The 14,684-nt window shown below is 35.4% G+C and overlaps 1 protein-coding gene across 2 annotated transcripts in view; it reads left to right on the top strand.

Annotated features, from left to right (window-relative positions):
* ANAPC1 (anaphase promoting complex subunit 1) overlaps positions 1 to 14,684 on the top strand; it is a 157,588-nt gene that overhangs the window by 14,290 nt on the left and 128,614 nt on the right. For both annotated transcript variants that reach the window (XM_027853882.1, XM_027853883.1), the window contains 4 exons: positions 6,419 to 6,564; positions 7,234 to 7,454; positions 8,115 to 8,324; positions 11,304 to 11,399. In XM_027853882.1, the coding sequence (XP_027709683.1) occupies positions 6,419 to 6,564; positions 7,234 to 7,454; positions 8,115 to 8,324; positions 11,304 to 11,399 (673 nt within the window). The remainder of the gene's footprint in view (positions 1 to 6,418; positions 6,565 to 7,233; positions 7,455 to 8,114; positions 8,325 to 11,303; positions 11,400 to 14,684) is intronic.

Raw genomic sequence — 14,684 nt, 5'->3', positions numbered from 1 at the left:
AGTAGAATCTATCAGTCAATAATAATAGAAGTTAGTAGTTCTTTAAATAGATATTAGCAATGTTGTGAAACTACAGACAAAAATAGGATATTAAACTTTCAGCCTATACTTTGGAAGCTCACTATTCTCCCTTATTTTCCATTCTCTCATTTTTTGCCCCCCCTTGGGCTTAGAATTTTTTTCTTTTATGTCTCTCTAGATGCTTATCTCTGAAATTTTAAATGTACTCACATAGGCTTGAATTACTATAAAAAGTATGAATGAAGACTTTGTAGTAACAATACTAAAAAGTTACCGAAGGTAGCAGAGATAGATTTAGTTAATTATTTTTAAAGTTAGGATCTTATAGTACTTGATACTCCTTCAGTTCACTTATGTTCTGATTCATATAGTATTACTTTTTGTACATGTTATCTCCTCTGATTAGATTATTAGCTCCTTGAGGGAAGTGTCAATGACATTTATTTTTGTACCTTAACCCATCACCAACATACTACTCGTGTATAGCGGGTAGTTAATAAACATTGAATAAATCAATGAATGTTTCAATAAGTTTTTGAAATTTGTGATTTGACAGGAATGTTCCATTACATTTCTGTCAAATAATGTGTTCATATGTCCGACATAGGTCAGTACTGCTGGACGAGTCCTGCTAGAGAGCAGGCTTCTGATAGAAGGAATGAGTAAATGGAGATGGCCTAATTGGCAGAATGTTAGGAGCAACTGGAAATTAGGAAAATTCGTTCGATTAGATTGATGGGCCTTAAGGAAATTTTTTTTTTTTAAAAATCAATGACTGTGGGATATGCTAAGTCATCAGTACACATTTTGAAATTTTGATTTGTTATAAATGAGGATAGACTGAACCATTCTCAACCCAGGTTTAGTTAAGGAGATCATAATCTGTACTGTAAAAAATAGTTACAGTATAGTAAGAACAGTCTGTAAGTTTACAGGAGACAAAATGCAAGAAGGCCAGTAACTAAACCTGTGGTGCACAGATGCATCAACTGTGGGTATCGAGTAAGGTGAACTAGAGATCCTAATGTAAGGAGTCAAATTTGACCTCAGAAGTATCACTGGGAACTGGTGGGATGAGACCTGTGATGGGAATATGGCCTTTATTCAGAAGAAACAAGAAAGATAAAAGGGATGAGAGTAGAATAACACATTTGAAGAATATATTTTCATGCAAAGAAATACAAGAACAAAGTGGGGAAGAATAGTGGAAAGCATTTGGGTAAAGATCAATGGAGGCAGAAATAGAAGCAGTATAAATCATTAGAGTATTCTATAGATTGCCAAGCAGAAAGATGAAATAGATGAGGATTTTGGAAAATGGATCGTGAACTTGGCACAGAGACATGATATAGTAATAATGAGGAATTTCAATTATCTGAACATCATCTTTTTTTTTAATGCATTTTTTAAAAAAAAATTATTTTTAGGCAGTTGGGGTTAAGTGACTTACCCAGGGTCACACAGCTAGTAAGTGTCAAGTGTTTGGTCTGAGGCCGGATTTGAACTCAGGTCCTCTTGACTTCAGGGCTGGTGCTCTATCCACTGCGCCACCTAGCTGCTCCCTGAACATCTTCTTGAACTCTCTCTGACAAAAACAAAGCCATTTTAAAGAGATGCCATAAATATTTTTGCATGTGTAGTTCCTTTTCTCCTTTCTTTGAAGTATAGGCTTAGTATCCTCTGCCCATATCAGAATGTAAAAAGTTTATCATGGTTTAGTTCCTTAAGATTGCTCATTCATATTTACATTTTTATGTTTCCCTTGACTTTTCTGTTTGTATTTCAAAGTTTCTATGAGACTCATCTTTTCATCATGAATACTTGGAAGCCCTCTATTTCATTAAAGGTTTACCACCTGTAGATTAGCACTCAGTTTAGGTGGGTAAATTATTATTGGTTGTAAACCTATTTCTTTTGTTTTCTGAAATATTGTATTCTAAAGTTCTTTGCTCTTTTGTAGTGGTGGCTGCTAAATTCTGTGTGATCCTGACTGGCTCCTAGTGCTTGAATTCTTTCTTTCTTATTGCTTGCAGTATTTTTTCTTTGAATTAGAAGCTGTGGATTTTGGCTATATTGTTCCTGGGAGTTTTCATTTCAGGGTTTCTTTTGGGAGATAACTGGTGAATTCTGTTTTCATCATGTTCTCTGGGCAACTTTATTTTATGATTTCTTGAAATATGTGTAGCCTCATATTTTGATTATGGCTTTCATGTAGTTCAAGATTTATGAAATATTAGTTCTTTTTTTAAAAAAATCTAAGAATCCTAGTTGAACTTTTGCTCAAGCTGTGTTTTCCTTCCTGGTTTGTTTTATAAATGAAATGTGAACACTGAAGAAGAAAATTGGAAGAGAAATGAGAGTACTAGGGAAAAAATAGAAAAGAAATGAAAGCTATGGAAGAAAGAAATGGAAAGATTTAACAACTTGAAACAATAGGTTCAAAACTTTATCCAAGCAACAGTGGATTAAAGAAGTTAATGATTAAAGTTGTTAATGATTAAAGATGTTAATGATTCCATGAGAAAAGAAATAAAGTCAAAAGACTCAAAAAAAAACCCCAGAAAAAGTATAAGGAATCATGTATTAAAAAACTGATCTAGAAGACAGATGAAAGAGAGATCATTTAAGAATCCTTGGATGACATAAAAACCATGATCAAAATGTGAGACTACATATATTTCAAGAAATCATAAAATAAATTGCCCAGATTTTTCTAGGAGGCTTTGCTTATATAAGGGAGCAGCTAGGTGGTGCAGTCAATAGAACGCTGGACCTGGAGTCAGGAAGACTCATCTTCATGAATTCAAATCTGGCCTCAGACACTTAGTAGCTGTGTGACCCTGGGCAAGTCACTTAACCCTATTTACCTCAGTTTCCTCATCTGTAGGAACTGGAGAAGGAAATAGCAAACTACTCCAGGATCTTTGCCAAGAAAATTCCAAATGAGATAACAGAGTCAGACATGACTGAAAGATGACTACACATTGCTTATATGTATTTTGGAATCCTTTTCTTTTTCTGGGTTTGCATCTTGGTGTTCCCTGTCACCATAATAGCTCTTTATGGTGGGATTCTTTTTTGTTTGCTGATTCTTCCAACCTTACTTATAACTTTGTACTTTGTATTAAGGATAGTTCAGGGTCGGTGTCACATAGCTGTTACTTCTGGACTTTTTCTTTAGTGCCCTGGATTTGTTACTCAGCATGGGCTAGTGAGTGATTGAGCTGCCAATTGACACCTGTTCCTCCTCTTTGCACAAGGTTAGGTCCTTCTGTAGCAGATTTGGCACATCTTCTTGCCCAGGTCCATAACCGCAGGCAAGTCTTCATTCAGTCGCTGAATTAAAAAGCCCTGTGCAGAGTATTCCTGACTCAGCCCTATCTCCAATGTCTGCAGACCTCTCTGTATCCTTATATTGACTAACATGGGAAAATACTTCACTGAGTTTTTTTCTTGGAATTTCTGATCAGGACTCCATTTGGTGTATTTTCTAGTTGTTTGTGGAGTAGTTGTCAGAGGAAGTTTAACTGTACTTCTTGCTACTCTACCATCTTGACTGGGCTCTCCCACGAAATAGTTATTTCTTGACTTGCATTAGCAACAGTTTCATCCTTCAAAAGGTGGAAGAATCAATCAAAGGAAATTACGTTCTGGATCAGATTCTTACTAAACATGGAAAATATGGTTTCTGGAGTGGATGGAAATGATGAGAACATTAATTAGAAGAGACTGCTCTATCTTGGATTTTGCAGTAGCAAAGAGGAAGAAAATGGAAATAGTTGGTTTGCTCTTTTGAATTCTAGGGTACATATTTCAAAAGATTTGGACATCGGATGAGTAGGATTTTATAGACTGATATTCTGTAGGAAAAATCAGTCAGTCCAGAAGGGATGGGAAGCTTTAGATGCAAAAGAAACAATTCTGATTAGGATAAAAATGGGGAATTGTTTGAAGTAGGTTTTAAACCAGGATTCCACATAGATTTCAGGCTGTTTGTGAACTTGAGTAGGAAAAAATTTAAAACTTTATTCTCATTAACCTCTAACTGTACTTTATAATTTTCTTTATGAATTTAAAAAAAATTCTGAGGAGTTCCTAGGCTTCACCAGATGTGAAAGAGGTTCATGACACAAAAAAAGGTTAAATTTTGAAAAGACTTAGAAGAGATAGAAGCAAGACTAGATAATGAACTGTGAGTATGAAAGCATGACATGGTCCTGTAAGAATGGTGTCAAGCCTTCTTAAGCCCAGAACCAGCTAAATTAGGCAAGGAAAGCTAAGGATAACAAAATATCATTTTGGTTGGAAGGGTTATATTGGGGAGAAGATGAGTATTAAAGAAGAAATTGTCCTAATGCTTGGAGATGGGAGAGATAATAACTGATCATGGGGAGGAGGCAGAGTAGCTTAATTCTTATTTTACTTCTGTTGTCCTGACCAAAGATAATGATCTAGGGACCAGAAAAAACAGAGGAAAAATGATTAATTGGGAATTGATATTTAAGATATATCAGGAAATTTAATGTTACTTGATCCAGAAGAATTATATCCAAAAGGATTGGTAGATATGGTGGTTGAACCATTGGCAGTGATCTTTTAAAAACGTCATGGATAATATAAGAGGTACTACCAGACTGAAGAAAGGTAAATGTCAGATTTCGAAAAAAGGGAAGAGAATGGAGTCTAAGACTGTACTACAGGCCAGTGACCTTGACTTTAATTTCTAGAATTTAACAAAATTCTTGAACCTTTTATTAGAGGATTAGTAAGCATCTCAAAATAAAGTTTTATTGTATTTAAAAATGTAAAACCATTCTTAGCTTGTGAATCATACAAAAATAGACAGCGGATTGTGTTTAACCTTTGGAGTCACTGGACTGGAACACCAAACCAAATCTAATAAGATGAATTTTGATAGAGGTTAATGTAAAGTTTTTCACATGAGTTAAAAAAAATCAACCTAATATTTACAAAATGGGGGAAATGTGACTAAGTAGCAATTTATCTGAAAAAGATCTGGGTTTTATAGTAGATTGCCTGGTCAGTATGAGTTAACAGTGTGATATGGCAGCTTAGAAGACCAATGTAATTATAGGCTGCATTAAAAAAAAAAATAGAACATGAAGGATTGGAGAGATACTAGTCCTGCTGTATTATTCTGCTAAAGAGTCAAGTGAACAAGTATGTATTAAGCACCTGCCGTGTGCCAGGACTATGCTATGTGCTTGATCTACAAAAAAAGGGCAAAAAAACCAGTTGTTGCTCTTAAAGATTTCACAGTCAAGCAGGGGAGAGAACCTGCAAATAACTATACACATACAAGATACATAGAGGATAAATTGATGGTAATCTTAGAGGGAAGCACTAGCACTAAGGAGAATTGGAGAAGCTTCTTGCATTTTGGTATTTTATTTGGGACCAGAAAGAAGCCAGGAGACAGAGATGGGAATGGAGAGAATTCCAGTCATGGAGGATAATTAGTGACAAACATCTAGTCGAGAGACGGAATGTCACGTGAGGAATAGCCAGGAGCCTTTGTCCTGGTCTGGAGTGTAATCCTACATGCTTTTTTTAAATGCATTTAAAGGCATCCTGGCACATAGTAGCCCCTTAATAAATGTTTATTGATTGATTCACTAGACTGTCAAAGGGGATCCATGGCACAAAAATATTTAAGAACTCTAAGCTGGACCGTAGTATGCATGGAGAGAAGTAATGGTATGTAATAAGGTAGGAAAGGTAGTTTGGGACAAGATTTTAACAAACTTTCAGTGCTAGAGGAGTTTGGCCTTTGGAGTTTGATAAGGGAATGCTGTGGTCAAACTTTTACTTGGTGGAGATCATTTTGATGACTGTGGGGAGGGACTTGAAGCAGGGAGACCAATTAGGAGGCTATTGAGAAGTGATCCAGGCCTGAATTTAAGTAGTGCCTCTGTTAGTGGAGAGAGGGAAATGACTGTGAAAGAGGGTAAGGATAACAAGGCTTGACAGTTGATTGGAGATGTGGAAAGAGTGAGAATAAGTAGCTGGGGATGACACTTGATGCAGGGAGCCCTCAACAGAAATAGAGAGGTTTGGAAGAGGGTGGCTTTTGGGTATAGATAATACATTCAGTTTGAGATTTGCTGAGTTTCAGATGCTCCCTTAGGCTTTTTCTAATTCTAAGACTCTATGAAAGTAAGAGTATTAAAAGCAAAAGATAAAGTATGCATTAAAATTTTTAAGTTTTATATTGTATATTCTTTGCCCCAGTTGTCTGTGTATCTTATGCATTTTTAAAGGCTTTAAATCTTGATTCTTAAGATAGGGCTACCATATGTTTTAAGTTAAGTATCTGATTGGTAACTGATTTTTAGCTGAATCTTTATTTTCATCATTACTGTTCCTTTCTTCATAGGTCTTTTTGGAACATCAAGGGTACAGTATGTTGCAGATAGTGCAATGAAAATTGTTTTTCTCAATGCTGACCCTTCCATCATAATGACATATGATGCTGTTCAGGGTTTACATTCTCTCTGGATTCTGCGCAGAGTGAAACCTGAGGTAAGGAAACAAAAGCATGTCAATATCTGCCAAATTAGAAGTATTAGTAATCCTTGGCCCCAGCTTATATTACAGGAATGTGAGAAATTTTTTTTTCCTGAGATATCTTGCACAGCTGTGTGTTATAATAGTAGCTGATATATAGTACTTTAAGTTTTGTAAAACTCTTTATACACTATTTCTTTTGATCCTTATAGCACTATGAGGTAGCATTATTATTATCCCCATTTTACAGATGAAAAAACTAAAGTTGTGAGAAGTTGTGACTTGCCTGTGATCTCACAGTTAGTAAGTGTCAGAGGTGGGAATCAAATCTGAGTTTTTTAGTTCCAAGTCTGTCATTGAATCCACCGTGACATGCTGCCTCTCAGTAGAAAGAGTGGTCTGGGAGTCTGAAGACCTGGATTCAAGTTTTAGTTCTACCACTTTTTAGCCATGTGACCTCTGGCAAGCCAAAAACATGGGGATAGTAGTAATTGTACTACTTACCTGAGAGATTTATTGTGGGGAAAGCAATGTGTAAAATATAAATTATGTAACTCTGAGATTTATTATCAATAAATGTTATATATAAGAGAAAAATACTCAAAAAAGCCATTTATTCTCATTATAGAGAAATGGCTGTTTCAGTGTAATTTTTTTCCTTTTCTTTTTCCTTTTTAAATTAAGGAACAGAATGTAGTTTTAAAGTTCTCAGAACAAGGGGGTACCCCACAGCATGTGGCTACCAGCAGCTCCCTTACTGCCCACCTCAGAAATCTCTCAAAAGGAGATTCACCTGTGGCTTCACCTTTCCAGAATTATTCTTCCATTCACAGTCAGAGTCGCTCAACATCTTCACCCAGTTTACATTCCCGTTCACCCTCTATTTCCAACATGGCAGCTCTTAGGTAAGTACTAGTGGTGCTTGTGGTAAATGGCTTTCAAATTCCAGGAAAATGTACTTTGAAAATTGAAACTTTGCTTCATGTTGTTGTACAATATCAAAATCATGCTGCGATGGAATGTTTGGAATTAGTAAGTAGGTAGCTAATCTTTTATTTTAATATACTTCCAAATCTACTTTGTCACTTTCTTCATTAAATCCTTTCTAGAAACTTTTTTTTTTCTCCCCAATAGTCTCACTTATACCACTAGGGGCAGTATGCTGATGACTGCGACTTAGTAAAAATAGCAACTGTTTTAATAATTCTTCATTGTTTGACAGTTTGTAATTTTCTGGTTTTGTTCCTTTTTATTTTTATTGGCAAACATATAATTTAAAAATGTGGTAGACTGCATCATCATAGTTCAGACCAGAGTAAGTTATTTTGATTATAGAATTAACTAGTCAACTAAATAAAAGCAGAAAATAAAACAATTCTCCCCTTCCTCCCTAAGCAATAGATAAATGCTTTGTTGTATATTTAACTTGGTTCAGGAGAGCACTAGCATGGTATTTCTAACACATTATTCCAAGAATACTCTAGTACTAGAAGATGTTACTCTATGTGTTTTTTAACTCCGTGTTGATAATTATTGCTGCTGATATTCTGTATTTGGTTTTGCAGTCGTTCTCATTCTCCTGCCTTAGGAGTACACTCATTCTCAGGGGTGCAGAGATTCAACTTTTCAAGCCATAATCCGTCTCCAAAGAGGCAGAGTGTTTCTCATTCTCCAAACAGCACTTCTAATGACTCCTTTATTGCACCAGAAACGGAGCCAATTGTTCCAGAACTTTGTATTGACCACTTATGGACAGAAGCAATTACCAATACCAGGTTTGTGGTTTACATTTGCAGTCATTTCAGGAGAAGCAGTGATGTTTGAAACACTGTTTCATTGCCTTGAGAGTAATTTGTTGTTAAACATTAATGACATACATACATACATACATACATACATACAGGAATAGACTGGGTAGAGGGAGAAGCCAACTAACCTCTCCTCAGTCACAGTGTTATAGAAAAACTACAATGAGATCATGATTCTTCTTATTGGATTTCTGTTCAGTATCATAACATGGCAGAGAGGAGTGGCTTGATGGGATACTTTCTTCCTTTGGGGGAAGATAGGTTGACCGTATCTCATAGGGTCATAGTATTTAGAGCTTGAAGGAAGGGGATTGGAAAATTATGTATTTTATTTGGCACATCTCACTTTTCTTTTGTGGTATTCAAGTCTTAATTTAAATGAAACTAAATTTCAGTTATAGTATTCCTGAAGTGTTGTTGGCATAAGAATAGTGTATGACACAGGACGTACTCTGCATTCCTACTTGATATTTGTCCTTGTTTTGTGTCCACATAACACTTGACACCAGTAAAAACCCTTTTTGGTTTTTAATGAATGCTGTGTGGTGTGATCACTTATTACCAGTCAGTGCTGATTCTAGGTTTTTAACATCCTGGCACGCTGATTAGAGATTAGATGAGTGAGAAAGATGTAGCATCCTCTGGTTGGCAAAGAACAGCAACAGAGCATCCTACTGAAGACTGTTTCCTTCCTACATCCCCCAAATTGGAGATTGATGTAGATTAACTAGATTTTCTTTGGATGGGAAATAACCCTTGAGAGGACAGCACCTTAATTATTGACACATATGTTAATGTTATTTTAGTTAGAAAAGTGGCATCTAGTTGATGATGTCCTTTAGCTTCCTTAATTGTGGAATTAGGGTAATGGAGGAAGGGGTAATTTTAAATTCTGGGACAGAGCAAAGGTAGGCCAGGGTAGATTATACAATTTTGGACCTTGGAGTTTAGCATGGGTGTGCTGATAGCCTATGATTTGGGGGTGGAAAGGAATGAGTAACCTGAGAGGAAAAGGGAGATAGAGGGGGGAAACTTCCTCTTTAGCAGTTTGGGATAGGGATAGTGGCAGCTGGGTATGTCTCTGGAATAACATTTGCTGTCAGTCATTTGCTGGTGCCTGAGTTGATTGTGAGGACTTGTTTAAAATGTTGTTACCCCCAGCCCAGTCTCCATACCTAAGTTGTTTTACTTTTGGTGCTTTTTGCTCTGTTTTTTGTCTGCTTGATTATGTAACTTGTATTTTCTTAGAACTTTAAAGCTTATAAAGCATTTATCTCAAAATAACCCTATGACCTAGATAGATAGTGCTAGTTTTACTATCCTCATTTTAAAAATAAAAGAATAGAGAGAGGGTAAGTCAGCTATAGTCAGGTAACCAAAAGCATAGTATAGATGTGTATATGAACTCAATGCTTCATGGACTTGTTTCTTTAAATAGTTTTTTCCAGGAAGGAAAGGTTTTTTGTGTTATCCATAGTTAAGATATAGATTTATTTTTAAGTAGTTTTAATTTTTAATCTGTACCATATGTTATTAATTTCTTGTGACTTATTCCACATACATTAGAGGCAGCTTTGGTGTAAGTGAAGACCAGTGTTCAAATCCTGACTCTGACATTTAGTAGTTGTATGTGGGCAAGTCACTTTGCCTCAATAAGTGTCAGTTAACTGAACTGTAATGCTGAGAGTTACATTTTCACATTGACTTTATGTGTTTTATTATAAGTATTTTTACTTGTACTCTCAACCCTTAGGATTGCTGTAAGGCAAGGGCTTTGTAAACTTTAAAGCAGTAAAGAAGTGACAAGTCATTATGTTATCTGTGAATTTAAGTTGTAACACTATTTTATTTAGAGTTGGGACCTTTTAAATTTTACATATTGGTGCAAGTATATTTATCAAAATGTAACATGCTGTTCTGTAGTAAAATCTCATCTACTCTATGGCTGAGAGCCAACCCATTTTCCAGACGGATATTTGATCCAAAGGAAAATGTCATCACTAACAATGGTGCCAATATTAAATCAGTGATTCCTAAGTTTTACCCTACTGAAACGTCCTTGAGGAGCGCTGTAACTTCTTCCTCATACTCCGACCTTTTTTTCTCTTTCCTTTACTCCTCCTGACAAAACAAAACAGACAGCAGCAGACCTATGTGTCATGCTGGGAGCGAGGAAATTGGGCTAGAGGAATGTGATTGAAAGCAGTCTTAACACTATTAATATATGGAGAGTGGAGTATGGCCGGGAGGAAGGGGACTGAAACAGCAGATTGTTGGTGTAGGACAGGGGTTCTTAACTTTCTTTGTGTCATGATCTTCCTTTGGCAGTCTAGTGAAGACTGGACCCTTTCTCAGAATAATATTTTTAAATAATTGAAGGAAATGCTAAATTTTAGTTAGAGGTCAGTGAAAATTAAGATATTATTTTTTCTCCATCCAAGTTCACTCCTTAAATTTAGATGCCATGAAATCTATCCACAGACCCCAGATTAAAAACCCATGTTCTAAGAGGAAATATTTGTAGCTGTTGAAGAAGATAGATGTGGCCAAGAATAAAGGGTCAAATTCAAGGGACTTGGTAGAAAAGAGTAGGGAGGGGGGAGGGGAGGTAGAAGAGAGGCTGGATATAAGAGACAGGATTTAGTTTCAAGAGCAGTATTAAGTAGCTATCTTCTATCTCCCATAAACTCCTTAAGATAATTTGAAGAATATGAATTCCAGTTTAGGAAATTATGCTTAAGGCAGTATGTGTTGTATAAAAGAACCTATCTTTGCCTGTTTGAAAATTTAAAACTCATTTAAAGAAAATATGAGTAGAAATCCTGTTTTGCCTTATCAGGGTTCTTTGATCCAGATTTGATCCTCTTGTTGAATATCTTTCCTGTACATTTAAATAAACCACAGTGCTGACAATTGTTCTTTTTTTTTTCTTTTCAATATTTTTAGAGAGAAAAATTCTCCAGCCTCAAAAGTATTTATTACATCTGACCTCTGTGGCCAGAAGTTTTTGTGTTTTTTAGTAGAATCCCAACTCCAGCTTCGGTAAGTGTATGTATTTGTGTGTGTACATATATTTTAAGTTTTTATAGAAATGACTTTGTTATTTCTGCACAGATGTTGACATCAAATCAATATTCTGTTGATTGAAAGGAGATGGATAAAATCTATAAATTCACAAATCTTGGAAATCATTGCACTAGCATAGTCTGTGGATTCCTGGACCAGGTGTCCTGAGGTTTCAACCTGGCTCTGACTCTGAATGAGTAGATTTTGTCACCTTGGCTAAATCACTTGACTGACTTTTCTGCATCTATTTCCTCATCTGGAAATCTGGGGTTGGTGTTAAGAATATTTCCAAGGTTCCTTTTAGTTTTGAAAGTCTATAAATCCATAAGAAACATTCATGGATGTGAATTTTAGGAGGAATATAGAACATATAGCCATAAAAATGTCAAGTTCTCCCACTCAGTTATTTAAAAATCCAGTTTTTATAGAAACTTGTATTGTTAATATTGTTGATTGAAATGCTTAGAGGCTGCAGTGGAGTGAGCATTGCACCAGGACACAACCTTGGGTTCTAGTTCAGAATCTTCTGCTGCATACACATAGACACTTGTATACTTATCATTTGTGTGGTGCTTTTAAGTTTTCAAAGAACTTTCCAACATATTATTTCATTTGTTTCTCATGACAAACCTGTGAAGTGGGTTTAGACAACAGATGTTATCTCTTGTTTCCTCAGAACTATTTAGTGTTCCACCTCTGAAACCCTTCACCCTCCTTGGTGTCCTCTGTGTATTTAACAGTGTGTTATTGACTTTTTTTTTTTGTTATCACTATCATCGCTAACCTCAACCCTTCCCACCCCCTCACATGAAAGCCAATATATGTATATATGTGTCTGTGTATACATACTTGTTCTAACCATATTGATTTTATTTGAATGAAGGCATTTCAGTTTTATTCACCAAAATTGTGCTTCTTATCCCTTGTGATTTTCTCTGTTCCTTGTTTTGTCATCAACTATTCCCCTCTTGTAAGAAGTATCTCATTTCATTTCCCTCTCATTTGTTGATGATAGGACCTTTTACATCTGGGTCATGTATCTATTTGGAGCTTTTTGTGATATGAAATATTGATGTAAGCCCTAGTTCTTTCAGACTGCTTTCTGATTTTTCCTAGCAGTTTTTGTTAACTAGTATGTCCTTATCCCAGTGTTTCGTTTCCTTAGGTTTATCAAACACTACTATGTGCCAGTGCTTCTGGATCTTCTATATCTAGTCTGTTCCATGGATCAGTTCTTTTTTTAAACCAATATCAAATCCATATGATCATTATTGCTTTATAACACTTGAGATCTGATAATTCTGGGTCCCCTTCCTTCCTGCTTTGTTTCATTATTTCTCTTGAGATTTCTGACTTTGTTCCTTCAGGTAAATTTTATTGTAATTCTGTCTAGGTCTAAACATAATAATAGCTAACATTTATGTAGTGCTTTAAGTTTTGAAGAGCACTGTACATATATGATCTCATTTGATCCTAACAGTGACCTTGTGAAGTAGATGCTATTATTATCATTTTACAGATGAAGAAACTAAAGCTGGCAGAGGTTAAGTGATTTGCCCAGGATTTCAGAGCTATTAAGTATTTGTGGAAGGGTTTGAACTTAGTTCTTTGATTCCATGTTCTGTAGTATTTTTGAAGGGATCTTGGCTTATTTTAAACTGTTGTGCTTCCTAACAACTTCAATAAGAATGGCCTTTTAGGAAACCAGTATAGCTTTTGTGAGTTATTTAATTCACCTTTGACTAATATCCTTTAGAGTAATACTCTGGATCTGTGTTTTCATTGGTGTGAGTAACTCCTGCTCATATAAATCACAACTCCTCTACACTGTCTAATGCTGCATGATTCTTGTTCATGTTTTCATGAAAGCCATGCTAGAGATTTAAAGTGGCTAGTTTCATGAAGTGTCATGACAGCTTCCTTTGCAACAAGAATCTGGAGGTGTTGGACATAAAAGATGAAATTTACTATATTTTAACAGTCAGGAAATGGCTTTTACTGATGTGGAAGTCATTTCCAAATTAGCTTTCCGTACAGACAGTCCACCTTGTTAGAGCAAAATAGAAATTAATATAAAAGTGACAAAAATAAAAATGAGAAGAAATACATCGTGTAATTAACGACACTTTAACTGACGTATTTAAGTTATTGATTCTGAAAAAGTGGAAAATAGATGGAAGAGCAAACACTGACACAGATTATAACGATTCCCTAAAGAAATTTAACTGATTGTAAATCACTTGTTCTAGTGAGCAGACTTTAAAAAACCCAGAAAACACTTCAGCCAACAGGTACTACTTTATTTATTTATTTATTTTGGCAAAGTTTCAAGATATATCAACTCAGGAAACAAATACAAATGGACTTCAGTTTTATATGGCTTCGTTCTTCATCTACATAATTATTACAGACAGGCATGGGACGCTAATAATTACATAAATTTTAGAGCTTATAAACATAAATTTAACTGTTGTCACTTTATATGGGAAATTATTGAGCAAGAGACAAGAACTTGGTATTATTGTAGTAACTGAACCGTATTAATACTGATATTCTTGTTACAAATGAAGCCAGAAGACAAAAGGAAGTTTGCAGGTAAATAGGTTAACTCATAGTCCCTCCTTAAATTAGGTAGACTTGGTTTCATCTATACACGTATACACCTATGGCTAATTGGTAACTTCATTGCAAAGGTAGGCAATAGGAGATTGTACGAATTATAATTGGAAAATATTGTTCGGAATTAAGAAAGAATGAAAGAAGCCTAAGGCTTATAGATTGTTTAGAAGCTTTATGATTTTATGTTAGAATAGTGTCTTTAAGAAGGGCATTGGAAACCCTGGACTTGGTAAACACCAAGAAGCATCAAAAAACCAAACTGACTAGAGAGAAAGTTACTTTTCTACAGATGTGTCTGTTTCTCCATCAGTTATTTGTGTACAGCTACTTATGTGTTTGGTTAGAGCAGTGCTAAGAGTTAGAAAGAAAGTAGAAGAGTTAGAAGAAAATGAAGATTAGAAGGTATTAGGAACAAGTTAGTTGCTGCAAGTACAACAGATCCAGCCTGACGTATTTAAACAACTTATTGATGCTGAAAAATGAGAAAGTTATAAAGGAAAAAACTTCAATACAACTGATCATAATTTTCTATCTTAAACGTCTGTAGGAAGATCACAAAAAAAAGTAGAATTGTTTCATGAAAAAACAAGGAAATCCAAACTAAACCTCATTTCCTTCTTTGGTAAGGTTACTAGACTGGTT

This window comes from Vombatus ursinus, unplaced genomic scaffold, assembly GCF_900497805.2.
Source record: "Vombatus ursinus unplaced genomic scaffold, bare-nosed wombat genome assembly UNPS02010219.1, whole genome shotgun sequence".
In the NCBI taxonomy this organism is placed as follows: domain Eukaryota; kingdom Metazoa; phylum Chordata; class Mammalia; order Diprotodontia; family Vombatidae; genus Vombatus; species Vombatus ursinus.
The sequence above is the reverse complement of the archived record's forward strand: the minus strand, read 5'-3'. Positions and strand labels throughout refer to the sequence as shown.